This window comes from Heliangelus exortis, chromosome 3 (assembly GCF_036169615.1).
Source record: "Heliangelus exortis chromosome 3, bHelExo1.hap1, whole genome shotgun sequence".
Lineage (NCBI taxonomy): Eukaryota > Metazoa > Chordata > Aves > Apodiformes > Trochilidae > Heliangelus > Heliangelus exortis.
This window is the reverse complement of record NC_092424.1, coordinates 62949051-62968396: the sequence shown is the minus strand read 5'-3', so window position 1 is coordinate 62968396 and position 19346 is coordinate 62949051. Positions and strand designations below refer to the sequence as shown.

Genomic DNA, 19346 nt, shown 5'->3' with positions numbered 1-19346 from the left:
CCTCAGCTTGGTGTTTCATGAAGCCTTTCTGCATGACAATGATCTCATGTTCCCTAACACCACTTCTGGGATAATAATGTTGCCTCTGTGGTCTGAGAATTGTGTTCAAGTCTATTTATTCTTTACTGCACACACTGCAGGTGGTACATTTCCCTATATTTGACAGCACAGGCTGATCAAAGAAAGACACAAAAAAAATTTTTCACTGTAGATATGAACTCTACCCCAGGGTCCTAAAACAAACTGAGAAGTTTAGAGAAAAAAAAAAAAACAACAAACAATAGACAAGATAATTGTTTACATTTTAAAAGAGAATAAAATGTGATACAAAACAGAAAATTAAGGTTTGTCACTGTGCACTTGCTTTTTATTTTACAGCACCTAACACTATGTAATAAACACTATGTAATAAACACAGTTCAGGGACACTGAACAAACCACATCAGCTGGAATTTCTTTCTGCAGGTAGTCTATAAACCTACTGATGGTTAAGTACTGCACCATACACTTGTGCATCCTTCCTTATTAAAAGCTGAAATTTTGCCTTGAACAGAGATGATTAAGCACAGTTTTCTTGAGGTGGATCAGCAACTCAGTAAGCCTTTTATTCTAGAAAAGGGAAGCATTTTAAGGATATTAATTTAATCCTGGTATTTTATTCAAGGCCAGGACCTTTCTGCTTGCAGCCTGCAGAACTCTTTTCCCAGTTCGCTGAAAGCTCTGAATAGTCTTTTGGATATTATCCAAATATAAGATGTCCTTGTGCTTAGAAGGGTTTTATTTAGAATTAAGAGGTTATTTATATTTGTGTCTGCAAATTCTAAGCACTATTGATCCATATGTTTTCCTGGGTAAACCAAGACAAGAGACATACCTCCTCTTTTACCATTTAAAAAGAAAGGGAAAAAAAAATATTCCCTAGAGGCTAAATAAATTAAACTCCTTATTATGCCTCACTCATGGTAATGTTGTAGCTAGTACTCATGTATCAGGAAAGTGGTGAAATCATGTTTTCAGCTCTAAATTAATAACTGGGATTTGGGAACCATTCAGAACATTCACGTCTCCTCAGTAAGAGAACCAGAGCCACACTGGATTTGCTACAACCATAAAATTCTTTACTAGTTTTCATTCATGAAACACAGCTTTATTGTGGGCAAGAGACCATGTGCAACCACCCTGTTTCCAGCTCTGGACCCATGCCCTAAATCAGGCTGCTCAGTTTCACCCAGAAATTACTCTCTAAGATATCTGCAGGATCATCATCTTCTGGTAGACCAGTAAATATTTAAAAAGTCTCTTCAGATTTAACCCAAACATTAGAATGCTCTACCTTTTGGAATGAAATATACTGAGTTTTGCTGGTTTAATCCCATGCCCACCAGTAGGCATGCCAATGTACACCCACATAAATAAAGTTTGGAAGCAAACTGTCTCCCTCAGAGGAAAACAATTTGTCAAAACAGAAACTTTTCAAAACTTAACTCAATTTAATTCAACAAATTTTTGCAATTCCAGATTACTCCGTATTGAGATATAAAAAAGATTCCACAGAGTTAGCTACTGCTCTGGGACGTGAAACGTCTCTGGGCTGCTCCATATTTTAGTATATTAGTATATCTTTGCCCAATCTTAAATCCTCTAGAAAGTAATTTTAAAAAAAGATTTACAAAAATTATAGTGCTCGGGATCTTCAATAAATATGTGCAAGAGTCAAATTAAAATAAGATTCAAAGGGACTCCATAACAGGTGACATTGGGCCACAATGATTGGCTTAATTGCCTTGTTCTGACCAAAAAAAAAAAAAAAAAAAAAAAAAAAAAAAAAAAAAAAAAAAAAAATTAAAGAATCTTAGCCCAGAACATTCTTGGTCTAAAAATATATCTTTTTAAGATATTTTTAACTGAATAAATATGTGAATAGAAAAGTTTTGAGCAAAGCTGTTAATGAAAAATATTGATGCTGATGAATTGATAAAGTCAATATTCTGGAGTTCAACAGATGTCTTTGTGTATGTGTGTGTGGTGAGACCAAGCAGCAGAATGTTAAGCTTGTTGTCAACATACATATTCCAATGCTAGAAAAATATGAAGATCTTAATTAAGATAATACTGATTGTAGCTCTAACAAACTCATAAGATGATTGATAGTAATCACATCACAGAATAGTGACAATTTTAATCTTTGCATAGTAGCACTTTCTGAGGACTATTTCATAGTGTTTTATTAATACAATACCAATTTCATTTTAGAAAAGAAAATCAGGACACTTGAGTAATTTCTTACTTTCATGTTGGTATCTTTATAAGTAATTCATTGAAATCTTCGGGAGTACATGAGAAATCACTTAAGATAGATTTGGAACATTTTTAACAGAATACTGAGAAAACTAACAGCATGACAACTTCTGCTGGTTTTCAGAAATAAACTTTAGAATTTAATATGTTGAGTGGATTCAGGGTGGTTAAATACTGCCTGATTAATGACCTGATTAATGACATATAAATAAAAATTCCATAAATGATTTTGAATCAGACTGTCACAAAATTGTTTTGTAAGACTACGATTCTAGGCTACTGAAGAAAAAAACCCAAAAACTAGGTGAGTCACACACTGAAAAAGTTCAGATACATCAGTATTAAAAAGATCAGTATCCTTAAATAGCCATGATGCCTGCACAGTTATACAATAATTATTCCCTGTAAAACAACTGTGGGTTAAAACACAAAAGGAAAAAAAAAAACCAAGAAAAAAACCAAACATAACCAACAACAAACAAACACAGCTACCAAGATTTATTTTGACCCTCTAGTGAGGGAAGTTTTTTCTTTAGACAGGAAAATGTCTGCTTGCATGAGAAAATGGTGCTACCTGCTGGGAGCTAGTTTTAGTGGAAAAGTGAGATAGCAGAAGGAAATAAAAAAATGCCTGTAGAGGCCTCTGTGCATCCAAGGCATCCAGAACTACAAATGCTTTCAGACCCGATCTTTTATCACTGAAACCTTGTGTGATCATTTGGTCTCCGAGCAGCCGGTTGTTGCTAGTTTGAGTTTGAAAAATGAAACATGGTTACATGGTTGTATTTGACAAAACTTGTATGGGAGCTTGGCAGGTTTGCACAGATTCCATCAGTTCCTAATTAGAAAAAATGGAAGAAAAATATTTCCCATGACACAGCAAGCCACAGCCACTGAAGTCACTAGAATTTAATTTCCCTGAGTCTGCGAGATCTCCTGGACTTTCAAAGAGACTCACTCTGAATCAGTGCTGCCTCTTTTTTCTGTTGGCCCTGTCTTTGGAATTAGCTTCTTTAAGATGTACCTAATAGTAAAAAAATAAACAGAGCTAACTACATTTTGAGCACTGCTACCCTCCTGGTGCTTCTTAAGGCAAAGATTGTATTTATTTCTGTCTGCTCTTACAAAGCTTTGTGCTGTCGTGTTCTGTCCTCAGCCAAAAAATGCTATTAACTATTCTGTTACTTACTTTATTAAACACAGGCACAAAACCATCAGAACGCAACATTCTTTACAAACTAAACTGAAATAAAATTACAGACTTAATTTGAAGATGCAAACAAGCTAAAGAGAGAACAGAGAAGGGGCACAAAGATGATCAAAGAGCTGGACAGGCTGCCCTATGAGGACAGGGTGAGAGAACTGTGTGTGTTTAGCCTGGAGAAGAGGTTTAGGGGACAACTTATTGCCGTGTTCCAGTAGTTAAAGCACTGTTCCAGTCGTCCAACAAGAAGGTGGAGACTCCCTTTTCACAAGAAGTCATAGGGAAGAGATGAGGGGTAATGGCTGCAAGTTACTTATGACAGGATCCCAACTGGACATCAGGAGAAAATTTTTCACTATGAATACAGTCAGACATTACAATGAAAGTGCTGGATTCCCCAGAACTGGACATTTTGAAGACTCAGCTTGACAAGGTGCTGGTTTATCTCATCTAAACTGTGTTCCTACCTAGAAAGGTTGGCATAGATGATACTTGAGGTCCCTTCCAGCTTGGCATTCTTTGATTCTATGTCTCAATTTCTAATCTCTGAGATCTGAGTCTCTGAGACCTCTAGACTTCTAATTCTTTTCTAATCCAGTAGTACTTCTGACCACTACAAATGCCAGTACAGCTTAAGAATGTTAGCAAGACATTGTACTAAATATTTTCCACTGTATTTTTCCTCCTTGATGAATAGCAAAATCTGCTTTAATGCACCAGTTTTCATTAACAGGCTTTACAAATACCAGCAGGATTTACAAAAGCAGCACAGTGATCATCAATAAAGCTCATACAGATGTATTTCTGTGTCCATGAAGGAAGCAGCTGTTTGTTGAATTTAGGATAATGAAATGTTCTGTGACATGCAGACTGTGAACAACACCATATCAGTATACCCAATGTGTATCAACAGTTCTTGTTAGTTTTCATAGCTTCAAGGCTTATCAGACCATTTCTCTGCATTTCCCTGAACAACATTTGAGCCACAGATGCTGGAAAGAAAACAGACGGCAAATACACTGGAGAGTACAACAAATCCCCAGCTTCCAGTGTAGACTTTGTCTGTGCCCACTAAACCTGTATTCAAACAGTGCATAAAATAAATAGCAAGTGAAATTTGTCCAAAAATAGCTCTAAATGTTTTCAGTATAAAAGATGTTAATGACAGATACAACCTTACCTCCTTGACTTACACAGTTTTACAAGGAGATTCAAGTCCTTATCAGTTTCCTCACTATGAAGTAAAACTTTTTCATGAGCTGGGGGACTTTCACTACTACACAAGAGGAACCTCTTTGCTTATATAGTCGCATACAGAGGGACATGGTTTGAAGGTCATAAGCAATTTCAAAGCCCATAACAATTTATGCCTGAGAAGACCTTATAGTGCAGCAGCTGAGACTTTGTAGTGAATAAGCTCCTTCAGCAGTAAGTCTTATCTCACATATTTTGAAGTTAGGAATTTATAGACTTTAACTTAGGTGTTTGCTTGTGAAAATCTTGCCTTAGTTATTATTCATATTGCAGTCAAGTTTGACCTGAGCCATGATGTCTAATCTTACCAGAACTAGATTTCAGCTCCACTTACTTTTTTTTTTTTCTTACTGAAGGTGGCCCTGCTTGTTAATATTCCTTGAAAATCTTCTTACCTCCGTTATTCAAGTTCTGTAAGATGTGAAGTCAGGGCTTTCTAGTAGGATTTCTTTGGTTTTGCTAATATCAGGAATGAATGAGTATAAAATTTTTGTGATAGGTATCAGAACTACTTATGAGAAGAGGAAACAACACAGCATTGTTATGTAGTGATTACTCGAAGATAGGAATAGAATATAGACCTGATAAAAATTGTGATTTTTTTTATTGGTAAGCACTAAAGACTATTCCAGAAGAAAAACTAAATACTACTTAATCCTAATAACAGTATTCAAACTCACTGCCAAAAGATACTTGAGTTCAGGGGAATTACTTCAGAAAAACATCTGGAGATAAATTTGGGGGTGGAAGAAAGCTGGCCTTTGTGAAGTTTTATTTACCCATGTAATTATAAATATTTTAATGTGATTATATTTCCTCTGCACCTTGGAAACTTACTTGTGCTTTAAATGCATAAAGTTTTGGACTACTGCATCTTTTGTAAGCAAACATCCCTACTTCTAATGAAGTGATGTTCTAATCAGACAGCCCAGTTTTAATCTTTGTGTTTAGCTTTGTCTGATCCATTTTAACTTCATCTGGCATAACAAATATTCAGTTTCCACAAGACAACTTATCTTTTCTTTTTCAAGGTATACCTTTATCATTCTTTGTGTGAACTTTGTAAAATATTTTAGTACATCACAATTCTTCTCAAAGCATTGCAGACGATAAAATAGAGCCAGACAATGAGTCCTATACCTTCATGCTGCATCTCTGATAGAAAACTAGACATTAAGAATTTTCCATGGTAACTAGAATTGCTTAAAGATCTTCTGACAATAACACGATGGATTAAGATTTTACTTGTTCAGGAATAAATTTATTACCTTAAGCAAAGTTAGTCCAAAAATACCCATTCTTCAGCTTCTTACAGCAGATGAAAATGCCATTGTGCTACTTGAGGGGCTGTAACTGCACTGACTCTAGAAATTTGAAATAGTCTTCTGGCTTGGATGTAAGGTAAAATTGCCCTTTCTCAAGAAACATCTGTAGCTTTGGTGGGAAGAGTCCAGAGAAAGAAAAGGTTTGTTTGAGGTGAAGACTTACAGCTGTAGGTTGATATTTCTATTTTGGGGAAATCTGTATAGTTTATACTGAAGTTAGTTTCCTGACTAAAGTCATGAGAAGCATCATAAATTTCTTCATACAACTTATTATTTGCTGGATTGGGCTGTTATGACAATGTAGCACAAGTATTCATCACAAAAATATTAATGGTCCTTCCTGTCACCCGACAGATGGGGGTTCTTATACAGGTTAATAATTACAGTTTTTTTGAAATGTACAAAATTTCTGCACTTTTTGACAAGAACTGCAACTTAAAGAAAAAAAAAAAATCAGCTATACTGCAGTGTCAAATGTAATCATGGATACACTGATGTGTCAGTCATTACATTATCCAAAACCTTTCTGGATGGAGTTACCTTTGCATGAGTTAGTGCAAAATAGGAAAATAAGTAGGATTGAACAACTGGCTGTTTCTGAAGGGGCAAAAATGTGGGCACGTAATATCTTCTACAGAATTATATTGTATTTATTCCTTTTGGCACAGTAAACCCTATTAAATAGATACACTGCAAAATCTTTATGAGAATCTTAATTATTAATGTCATCAACAGGCTGAAAAATGTAGGTTAGGCGTGGGGAGAGTTTGGCTTGCAAAGGCAGGATTTAAAAGAAAATTTTTTTGCATGAATGAGCACATGTGCACAGAGACTAGATAGTCACACTTCACAATGAGGTTACACTTATAAATAATTTATAAAGGGTTGGTAAACACTGAAGTCTCTTACAGAATCCACAAAGCCCATACTTTTATTATAACTGTGCATAACACCCTCAAATAACGTGCAATTTTCACAATAATTTGTGAAAATTATATTTTTAGTATTGTTTATGGTGTATATTAATCATTTATGAACTGTTTATAAATGCAGTCTTAATAGAAAGCATGATTGAGTCCATTGCACCAGCTGCATGGGAGCTAAAGGATGCCAGCCCCTTCACCCCTCCTTTTTAATAAGCTAGCAGGGTTTAGAGAAGGCAACAGTCACTAGATTTTCCTTACAGATTTTCCTTACTTTCCTCTAACAGGAAGTTATAAATTTGAAAAAGGTGTTCTAAAGAAGCTATATTTGTAAGCAGATGTACAGAATCCTTTTTTTACATCTTGACTGATATTCCAGCAGAGTTCCTACATGTTTGCTTCACAGGCTTCATGAGACAAAACTCATTGCAGGCGACCCACAGATAAAGACTACGAAGCTTTGCTTCCCAAGTACTCTTGTATAGTTTGGAAGAGCAGATCACCAAAATATGGGCCATATTTCCAGGATCTGAGCAGAGAAGGGTTGCTGTGTAAATTTGCACATCCATCAGTCCCTATGATTTCCTCAGAAAACTGGGCAATGTAAGAGAAATGACTGCCATAATGTCTAGGAACAGATCTGGCTTGCAGAGTTATTCTTCTGATCCTAATTCTGCCTGCCAAGGTACAGATACTTGTGCTTGCTGCAGGCAAGCTTCACTAACTTTCATGTCATTGTGTGGTTTTATCACTGCTCTTTGCTTCTTCATCCGTCCTAAGAAATCTCTTGATACTGGAGTACTATCCCAGTGCATTAATTCTTCACCTATTCTTTTGCAGGAAACAGATCTCATTCTGACCTTTAATATCTCAATGCATCGTTCTTGGTGGATGGAGAATGGGCCAGGTTGCACCGTGACCTCAGTAACCCCAGCTCCAGACTGGGCACCAGAGGATCATCGTTATATCACTGTCTCGGGGTGTCTTCTTGAATATCAGTACATAGAAGTGGCTCACAGTTCTCTTCAGATCTTCCTTGCAGTAAGTGTTTACAGATAGCTTCATCTTTTCTAAATTTCTTGTAGAATGTCATTGCAAAAAATGGGGAATACTGTGGCATTCATTTACAAACCCTGGCTTTTATTGTTTGCTTTGCTATGAAACTGTTGTTTTGCAGCTACTTCAAGATACCTGTACATTAAAGCTCCAATATACATGTTTATTGCTGCCAACATGACATACACTGGTAATAATAATAACAATAATAATACTTGCATCTTCTTATTATACCACAACTTGTGTGCTATAGTGTACTTTGAATGTAACTTGCTGTAAGTGATTTGCAGCACAGTCAGTTATCCATCTGGAGGTCACACGTTATTGCTGACACAATACACTGATCTCCTGACATCTATTTTGATGATCTATTTATTGGTCCTCAAATATGTGGCCCTCAACTACCCAAAAAGTGAGTAGTTTTTTCCTCTTGTCTGTTCCCCAGCCTAGCTGTAAGTACAAATACCCAGTGAGTTTGGGACAATCTCCCTCTCTGTCAATGCATCACTGCATGGACTATGTAAAATTGGTGGCTGATTTACCTGAGAGCCCAACTGCTTCCCTTCAGTGGAGCCATCTGCAAAACAAATGGTCTCCTCTGCTCCTCAGCTCAGCGTGTTGTAGCTGAGCAAAGAGATCCTGACCAAGTAGGTAGCAAGGCAGGCACCAGACAGCCCTGGTAGACAAAAGCAGCCCTTTCTCCAGATAGTTCACACACACCAGCATTTTGACAAGATACAGCTGGTGCAAAAGAGACAGAGAGAGAAGTGCAAATAAAATCAGAGTAGATAAATAAATTATATTAAAATAGTTTTACATTTTTATTTACAAGCAATTGCTATCACTGAAGGTTAACTTATGGAATCATATAATCATTTAGGTTGGAAAAGACCCTTCAGATCATCAAGTCCAACTTTAAAGAAAACACTGCCAAGTCCCACTAAACCATGTCTCTGTGCACTACATCTATTCATCCTTTAAATACCTTCAGGGATGGTGACTTGACCACTTCCTTGGACAGCTCGTTATAGTGCCTGACAACCTGTCAGTAAAGGTTTTGCAAGTCTCAAGGTGGGCTGTGGAGTATTGCAGGGACTGCAGACAGATAGTCAGAAGATGCAGAATGCTCATGGTCTCCAAAAGACTTTGGCACCTCAGAGCAACATGGCCTAGAAGCAAACAGCACCACTTTGTGAAGCATACTAATGCTGCTGCTAATTTTATGTAAGCCAACACAGACTTTAGTTGTTTAAGAATGAAATTTTTGAGAAGTTTCATTTCTCCTACTGCTTAAACAAAGCAGTAATTAAAGCAACTGGAATGATACCAAAGGTCAGGAGATTCCCCAGTATGCAGAGTGGGGATGTTCCTTGAGTAATACCAGCCTTAGAAACATTTTGCCAGCTTCTTCTGAGGACTGGATTTTGCTCAGGGTAAACAGCTCAACAAAATTGCTATTGTAGCTCACAATACAATAGTTACTGAAGAAGTAACAGAAAATTCAGTTTGGTGGTCTCTATGCTTTGAAAATTTTTTTTAGTTTTAGAAGTTTAGAAAATCTTCAAATTAGGGAAAAATTATTTGAGAACTAGTATGTGCAAGAAAATGCTCTAAAAAAACAAGGATTGTTCCAATTTCAGTATTTAGCATTTATGTATGCAAAGAAGATCTGGAATAACCCACAGGGATAACAAGAGCTGCAAAGAAGCCACAACTACTTCTTTGTACCTAGGGCACTTAGTGCATTAGGTGATGGTGGTGGGAGACTCCAGCCTCTGTGGAGGCTATCAGTACATAAATTACAGTATTGTAGATAAGAAAAATTACCATATAATGCACACTGTCTGTCTTGTAGCACATTACTTCTTACTCAGCCATTGTCTGATTTTTTTTTTCATGCATATGGAAACCTATTCTGAAAAACTTCCACTGATTTTTCACTCACTTATTGTGGTAGTTGACTATCTAAAGTGGTACAAGAGAAAAATCTCAGTTCCACACACCATGCTTGTCAGTTTTTACTTGTTCCTCATACCAATACCTCCTATTTGGTTCTGGACTGGACTACATTTCCCAGCTTATGTCTTACCATCTTCTTTCAGCAAATTAAAAGTGGAGAGGGGTTCAGACTGAAGAAGTGAAAATGCAAGGGAGGAGAATATATTTCATTTTTAAGTGCAGCTTTGCAGTCTGCAGAGCTTGGAAGTAAACAAACATATTCTTAGGGCATCATCTGCAGCACGCAGATGTATGGAACTCAACAGAACAGCTAAGGGTGTGATTTGTTCTGCTTTGGTTGAAACCCTGGGATCTCAGAAAACATGGGGAAGGTATTCCTATGGAACAAGTTTCTCCCTTTCTAGCCCCCCTGGCTCAATTCTTGGTGTAAAGGTGAGAATCTGTAAAGGTGAGATCTTAGCTTCATTGATTGCACTTAGAGAGCAGCAGCTTTTTATTTAATGCTGTGTTTATATACGGAGAAAAAAATGCATAGTTTTAGACACAGCTAATTTATTTGTTTTGCTGCATAAAGCTACCCTCAGTGAAGCTTGTGCTCACATACTAGGTGAAATTCTCCACTTGATTCTTCTCTCCCAGGTAAGTCCCCTTTACATAGCATTTTGAGCACCTGGACCATCTAATGTGCTCTACAAGGACCAGAATTCTGCATGTCCTTGGTGCCTACATATTACCAAAATAAGCTGCTCTGGTGATGGCATGTCTTGGACACCTATATGCTTTGTACATTAAAGCATCCTCATGTGCTTAATGGTTATTCATTCTTGCTGCTTACATCAGAGAAGCTATTTCATTTGCAGGACTACGGGGTTATCAAGGATAGATAAATTTAAATTACTGATCTCCAGAGAGAATTGTTCCAGGTAGAGAATGAGATCAGTGGTACTAATGAAGATTTGATTTGCTACCGGTTTGTGAAATATTACACAGAAAATGTTCTGTATAATACTTACAGAGTGGAGGCTCAATGAAAGTTTCCACCCACACCCAAACAGTAGAAGGTATAGCTGCCACTTCTCCATGGGCTGGTCAGTGCCTGGGAGAGACATAATGCAGTGTATACAGTACTGTTAACTATAGCATGTAATGTCAATGCAGTGGTCTTTAGCTATATGTATAAATATTATATGCACCCCTGCTTTTCGGTCACACAGCTGAAAAGGATCACAAGCTTGCAGTTTTACAGGCTCCTACACCCATCATTGTCCAATTCTAGCTATGGATCCCATGTACAGTTTTCTTTATTTGCACTCTATTGAATTATATTCTTATAACAGAAGGCGGAAAATCTTTTCAGTTCAGGCCCTGAGCTGTGGTTCAAGTCAGTATGTTCTTCTTCCAGATGTACCCCAATGTCATTGGGAAAGTCATTTCATCCCTCTGTACACATTCCCGATTACTGCACAGAGGAAAGGATGCCTAGATCTTTCATGTTCCATGTATAAAACACTGTACCATTTGCATAGATCAGGATCTTTTGGATTGCTCAAAGAGTACCTAAATGTGGATAGCATACAGTACAGTAAGGCCTTTGTGTGGCACCAGAAAGTGTAATAATAGTAATTTGATTTCATAAAGAAATGGAGCTCAGATTCTCTACATTTTCCTGCTGTCTGTGTTTTACTCTCTGATTATGCATGACCTGCCCCCACTCCCATAAGGCTGTTCTTGCAAAAGTTGACAAATTAAAATACATTTGTAGATCAAAACTCTGAAACTATGTAAATAAAAGATCAGCCTTGGAGATAAGTGAGATAGAATTACATATCTATTTTCTAGTATGGAATTAAAAGTATTTATTATGCTTGTCTTTTAGTCCTCACTTACCACACTCACAAGTCTATTGATTTTAGTGGAACTAAGTGCCCGAATTATGGGAATAAGACTAATGTGAAGGCATCACCTTAGCCAATTTGGTATTTAGTTATATGGCCCTCAAAAAGATGAACTGTGTAGTATCATTCCAGTAAGATGAGTGGGGAAAAAAGCAGTTCTTACATATTGTAGCTGCATTATTGATGGTAACTTACATACCAAATAAATAAAACCATAAGTAAACTGTTAGGTAAAAGTATTGACCATTTTAATAGTTATCCTGTCCACTGACTTTTATGTGCTATATATTAGCTGCAATTCCTTTTTGTTCCTTCCTGTATTTGTACTTGAGTATATGGTTCATGCAAACATTACAATTATTATTTCATGCTTTAAAATTTGTAATATGTAATTATCCATCTATATGAGTTACAGTAAATGTACACTGTTGGGGATTCTGCAAAGTCTGTGTCATGCATAATACCTTTCAAGTTGTCAGATTGATTTAAAACACCATGAAGCATAACTACGCTATTAAGATGTAATAATACAGCCATGCAGCTAGGACACCAGCTTCAAAATCTCTGCTCTGTTGCAGACTTAGAATATGACCTTTTGCAAGGTGCTTAATTCATGCCAATTATTGTCTGTGCTAAACAAACAATGGTTCTTAAATATTTCAGAAAGATATTGCCAGGATAATTCCATTAAACACTGTAAGGTAATCATATATTACAGAAAAGTAGGCCATGTATGTATTTAAGCACTTAGAACAGTAAAATAGCACTCATGTTCCCTGCTTCTCTTAAGGATTAATAATAATTAGAACAGCTTACTCTTAAAATCCTTAATGTTAGCATAGCACAGGTGACATTAAATAGTCACATGCCCTTGTGGAGAGATGGGAGTAGTCAGTAATCATGGACTCGCATAGGAATTTCTTAACTGGACTATCTTATTTGTGCTTTAGACCCACATGCTCAAATATGTTTCTAACAGTAGATAATTTAAAAGCCCCCAGCAGTGTTGAGGACAGTGTGATTGCAAAGCAGCAGTTACTGTCCAAAAGAACTAACCTTCAAAGTACAAAACAAGCCAGCCAACCCACAGAGACAGAAGAGGGGAAAGACAGGAAAATAGAGACGGAATAATAGTTTGCAGTTTCAGTGCAACTCCTGTTTGAGTGTTGTCAGCTTTTCTTGTAAGCATGATAGAGAAGACCTAAAAAGAATTATGAACCAAAATAATGAATAAACTTTACGTATCCGGTGGAAAATTCTGCTAAAAAGCAGCAAAAAAGGAAATTGTGTGAAAGTTTGAAATCTATTAAGTGGCTGATATCAAGCTGCTGGCTCATCAGTGGTGTACTCTCATACTGAGAGGAGGGGAGAAGCCAGAGAGCCTTGCAGGTGAATGGGTTTGTTGAATTTCACTGGAATAAACTAAGGATACAAAATAGAGTGTTAAAGCAAGCAGGAGAAAATCATGTCTGCAGGAACCTTCCAGATGGGCTCAGTCTAAACAGAGGCATTGGTCAGGAGTAACAAGAGGATGTGGCACCCATAGAGGCAGAATGCTCTTGTGAAGCTGAGACTCAGTGAGTGAGAGATTGTGAAGGCATCATAAAGGCAGCAGAGGTATCCTGCATTCAGAGCAGGAAAGGGAAGACTAGCAGTTCCTCCAGAGACCCTAGGGAACAACAGGGCAGGACTAAAAGGAAGTCAACAGAGGATGCAATCACGTAGGCCTATCAGCAGGACAGACTGCATGATAGGAGGGGGGGCAAAAGAGCAAAGGCAGAAGAGATGAGGGAGGGACTCATAGGAATGCATGAAAAATAAAGGCTGCCTAAGGATGTCATCAGGAACGAGGCAAACAGCAAAAGGGTGTTTCTGGGAGTCCCAGAATATGCATGACTGGAATCAAACAAAACATAGGTTGTCTGTAGATAGTCTGGGTTGGAACCCAGATCCTGTTCAGAACTGCAGAGCTACAAAGAATCATGGCCAGAAACACCTAAGAACTTGCACTATAGCAGAGGTCTTCACTGAGATTAGACAGGTGACAGTCATATTTCAGGACGTGTCAGTGCTTTATTTAGTCTTTGAGTTCTGCTAACAACTCAGGATATTCCATTCCAGTCCTCATAATACATGTAATGGAATATGCTAAAAAAGAAAAAAAAAAAATTAAGATCAGATCTACTTGCTGCTAATGTGAAAAAACTATTCTCTTAAAAAAACATCTAACCCCCCAATGTTACGCTGCCCCTGTACTCAGCGCTGGTGAGGCCACACCTCGAGTACTGTGTCCAGTTCTGGGCCCCTCAGTTCAGGAAGAATATCGAGGTCCTGGAGCAGGTCCAAAGGAGGGCAACCAGGCTGGTGAAAGAACTCAAGCACAGATCCTATGAGGAGAGGCTGAGGGAGCTGGGGCTGTTCAGCCTGGAGAAGAGGAGGCTCAGGGGAGACCTCATCACTCTCTACAACTCCCTGAAAGGAGGATGGAGCCAGCGGGGGGTTGGTCTCTTTTCCCAGGCAACCCTCAGCAAGACAAGAGGGCATGGTCTTAAGTTGTGCCAGGGGAAGTTTAGGTCAGATGTTAGAAAGAATTTCTTTACAGAGAGGGTGATCAGGCATTGGAATGGGCTGCCCTGGGAAGTGGTGGACTCTCCGTCCCTGGAGATATTTAAAAAGAGCCTGGATGTGGCACTCAGTGCCATGGTCTGGTAACTGCAGCGGTAGTGGATCAAGGGTTGGACTTGATGATCTCTGAGGTCCCTTCCAACCCAGCCAATTCTATGATTCTATGATAAATGTAGTTGTAAACTAACACTGGATTCTTAATTTTCTAGTCCTCATTTCCTTTGAGTGGACCAAGAATGGCATACAGTACATTTATTTGCAGTAATAAGCCTGATACCATTTTCCTTTCCAGCCAACACAGAAGTCTTAAGCTGTACAGAAAGCACAGCTTGTACATAAAAGCCCTCACTCAGATTTAGCCTTGCTAATTTTGTTTCCCCACCTCCCTTTTGCCAGCAGCATCCAACTCACCCTCACACACTCCCTCACCCACACACACACATACCTTGCAGATCAGCTGCCTTCTCCTGTGCTTGGATAGCAGTGAGAATATTTTTGTGTGAGAAAGTGGACAAGAGTTCCTGTAATCAAGTTTTGACTCTTTGAACCTAGTGGGGAAAAATATAAGGTTCTTTACTTAAGGTGGAGTTCCTTTCTAGGGCTATACAATGATTGAAAGAAAATAGATCCTTAATGATTGGCACTTTAGAAAGACTTGTTTTTTCACTGCAGGACTAGGCAAAATCCACACAGTGTAAGAGGGTATGAATCATTGTAAAGCACTAATTCAATAACACTGTTGTGCCATGTTAGCAGAAGAGTGACATCAGGTTCAGGCACTTTTGACATTGCCTCAGAGCACAGTATATTGCTGTTTCTCTATCTGACAATAATGTGAGACCATATGTCATTAGTGTTTTGAAATATTACGCTAAGAAGAGACTTCTTTATGCCTATATGTGTTATCTGATATTGCTTTTATAAAATCTTACAATCTGACCTGCATTTCTTCACTATTCCTTGCAGAAAACTGAATTGAGCTCGTCAAAGCATAAGCGTTTTTTTAATAAGCAGGGAGTTTTTTTCAGTAGAATTGTACTCATTCATTTCCCTAATGAACTGGGTTCATGTAAAGCTAAATTATAAAACAACTGTCTGAAAACAAGTTTGCTCCAGCTCAGTGGGATGACATCAGTCTTTAAATAGAGTTACCTGACCAGTACACACAGGATTGTCTCTGAGAGATTTATTTCCCTGGTGGGATGAAAAGCAACAGCACCTGCATGAGCTAAGGCTGGAAGAAGCAGCTTGCACTAGCAAAGGCAATGAGTGAACAGGATTTTTTTTTTTTTTTTTTGGGGGGGGGGTGGCAGATCAGAACTTTGGTTACCTGGAGCTGAATGTTGTATTCATTACTTTGAGCCTGAAGGCAGTTTCTGGAGAATGTATTTGGACCATCTCATACCAGTTCCTTCACACAAGGGACTCTGATTCTTGCTGACCCTGTAGGGTAGATAGTTATACAACACAGCAATGAGATGATGGTTCCTCAGGCTCAGTGCCTCATGGTTGTCCTGGGACCACGTGATGCTGGTGATGCTGTGTTGACTGGGAATGCTGGTCTACTGACTTGCTTCCTCCCACAGCTAGGATTTAATTTTTTCCTCCGTTCCAGTACTAGGACAGTCCACAAGAGCTGCATGTGAACACTTTCTCCACAAGAGCTGCATGTGAACACTTTCTAGCCCTATGCAGGTCAGAAGCCCTGCATTGTGGTCTTTTTTTCCTAAATTTGGTGGGCCTCTGCAGGTTTTTTGTTTTAAAGAGATTCTGGACAAACAGCCTAGTCCAATCGATTTCTTCTTTCTACAAAAGAATTTTTATGGTAGATAAACCAAATCACACAGGATTTAGATGTAAGAATAATATTACTAAGAACAGGAATAAGAATAAATAGCACAAGCTTCTGCAATCATAAGTATTCCATTGCAACATGTAATTAAACAAAAAGGGATCTCTCTTCATATTGAAAACTCATTGTCAAATGCCAGGTTCACCAACCTGAAGGCACCATAAACATTCTTCTCCACAGAAATATAAAAATATAATCCATAGTACAGATGTACCTCAGTATCACTATGCTCGGAATTCTTACTGAATTACTGTACTGCTTTGTCCTGCTGTATATGAATGTGACAGATATTATTTTGCTGTGTTGCTCCACACCCCATAGAGAACCTGCATTTCTGGGAGCAAGAAGCCTTAGCTCAAGAGGTAAGGCAATTTTTTCCCTGAATATAAGAGAGGGAGCGATAAACACACCCGCAACTTGCTTGCTTGGTTATGGAGAATAGTGTATTTTCCAAAGAAATGCAGAAAAGACCTGTACTTGCTGGTTTTTGAGTAAGGCTTTCAAAATTATGCTGAAACTTGTATAGTATACTTTATGTAGTGTACTTCACATTTCATTGTTGGGAACTGCTGGCACAGCTTCCAGGGCAAAAGATGAACTGAGCACAAATGTGTAACATCATCTATGGACACAGAGAATTACCTGTTTTGCAGCTCTAGTCATGGCAATTCTGGTCAGAATACCACGGTTCAGAACATCTAGCCTATTAAATTCAACAAAGACAAACACTGAGAGCAACTGCAACTGAACATGTATTGACAGTATTGCTCATTTATAGAGCCCTCAAAATTCTATAATAAAGATTTTTGTAGACCTAACTACCTCACTAAGATACTGTGTCTAAGGAAAATGGAAATCTAGGAAGCATAAAGATGCCCCTTATCTTTAGAGTGTGTAAATAAAAATAATGTTACATTATAAATTCTGTTACTCTTTCCCCTGTTTTCTAGCACAGACAGCATAAAAAGGCTTTTGCCTTCCTGAAAAAAGGTACCTAGCTTTCTGCGGTGACTGTGTACCTAAGGATCCTTGTAATGAGTGTCCGAGGCAGGCCAAGAAAATGGGGTCACAAAACTGCTCATTATTTTTGATGAGTGAAGTTCCTCATGCAATCTCAGAAGTAGAGCTGACTGGGAATTTTCAGAGGAAACAATTCTTTTGCAAAATGCATGAGCTCTGAAATACTTTGTCTAACAGTTTCAATGAAAATGCTTTTTTTTTTTTTTTGTGCTTATCGAGCATGTGAAACAATGTGTGCTATAGAGCAAGATTCTTCATGTCAGAAGGATTTTTACCTCTTAGTTCCAAGAGTGAAGTCTGAGATAACTTTTTGTCATAAATTTACTGCACATTCCACCTGAGGCCCAGATTTTAAATGACAGGTAATATTCATCAGTGAAATAACATCATTGTTAAGTCCAAGTGAAGAAAATTACTCGCCCTTGAAGTCAGAGGTGATCTGTTCCTTGCACATATTCTCAGTAGACATCAGCCAATTCTCACCAATTCGTTAATAGATATCTTCACATCAGGTTGAACAGGTAGAGAGCACATTCAAAAACTGCTGATGTGTTTGGGGGGCTTTCAAGGTGTACTCCCTAGCAGCACAATTCACCTAAACTGCAAGACTATTGAGATACCAGGTTTTTGGTACCTAACAGCTTGAAACTGAATGGTATAAAGTGATTCATATTTCAAAACCAGTAACACAGATGGTTTTTTTTCCCCCAGCAAGCAGCCTTCTTTTAATTCTACCCTTGAGCTCTGCCAACTTAAACTCCATTCTTATCTGGACACAGTAAAAGAAACACCTATTCCTTAATGTATTCAAATTAATAATAAAATGTTCAGACTTTTTCTCTGCTTTATTTTATTTTTAGATATCTGGGGTTTCTGCAAGCGGACGGGTCATGCGTTCATAGACTGCAAAAATCACAGGAGCATTTGTCTGCTGGTAACTATTGTTGCCATAGATAGGAATTCAGCATTGACATGACAGAATTTATTTTTCCTTATATGTTAGACAATGATCAAGTAGTGACATCTGGAATCTACCCCAGAGGTTCAAGTCAATAAAATATTAATAGCTGCCATTTCCAGCAAGGAGTCTGTGACAAGAGCACAACAGAGGAACCTCCAACATTTTTGCACTTTCTGTTCTTCCTAATTATTTAACCACTTCCTCTTCTGCATACTCTTCTCTTAAAGACTAGGGAAAATAAGTCTGGGAATGACACACAATCACCCATCTCAAATTTAGGTAAACTACAGTTCAAAGAGCCCCATTTTCTACCAGTGCTCTGTTGGGAAGTGGCTTCTATCAAGGATCCAGGTCCTCTGGTCCTCCTTGGTCCCACCAAAGCTGGACTGACCATACACAGCTGATTCACAAGGAAAACCAGACACAGAAATCAAGACAGAACCAGGCAGCCTCATCTGAATCACTACCATTTTACCAAGAGATTACCAAGGCCTTCCTTAGTAATTAAATTCAGTCTATTCAGGCACGACAAGCAGGGAGAGTAGGTGAAAAAGGACTGTCAAGCTTCAGATAGTCCCATTCTTCCCGTTCCCCTCATTCAGTGACTAATGCATCAGAAGGAATGAGGTTTAATGATTTTCCAAAGATCAGCTACTTTATAAAAGCAAATACCACACTTTTTATCAGTGAGAGGCCTCCCAGTCCAACATCAGCAGCAGAGGGAATTTTTATTTTAAAGCAAATTACACCCAGTTTCAGTAAATTATCATAGACTGATTACTTGACTTTTATCCAGTCAATGTTATGACTCCCTAGTGAATTGGTTTATTGTCAGTATGTCTGCTTCAAAACATGTCTTCCCTAGAAAGCACTCCTTCATTCAGCTTCTGCTGCTGGAAGCAGGCAACAGCTTGAAGCTAGCAGCTGCTCTTGAACAAAGCAGGTAGAGATGCAGAAAGGCTGCTGAATCCATA

At 38.2% G+C, this 19346-nt stretch overlaps 1 protein-coding gene across 1 annotated transcript in view; it reads left to right on the top strand.

Moving 5' to 3' along the window:
* The window catches only part of NKAIN2 (sodium/potassium transporting ATPase interacting 2), a 529877-nt gene that overhangs the window by 443714 nt on the left and 66817 nt on the right, over positions 1-19346 (top strand). The window contains exon 4 of the mRNA XM_071741035.1: positions 7845-8045. Within this exon, the coding sequence (XP_071597136.1) occupies positions 7845-8045 (201 nt within the window). The remainder of the gene's footprint in view (positions 1-7844; positions 8046-19346) is intronic.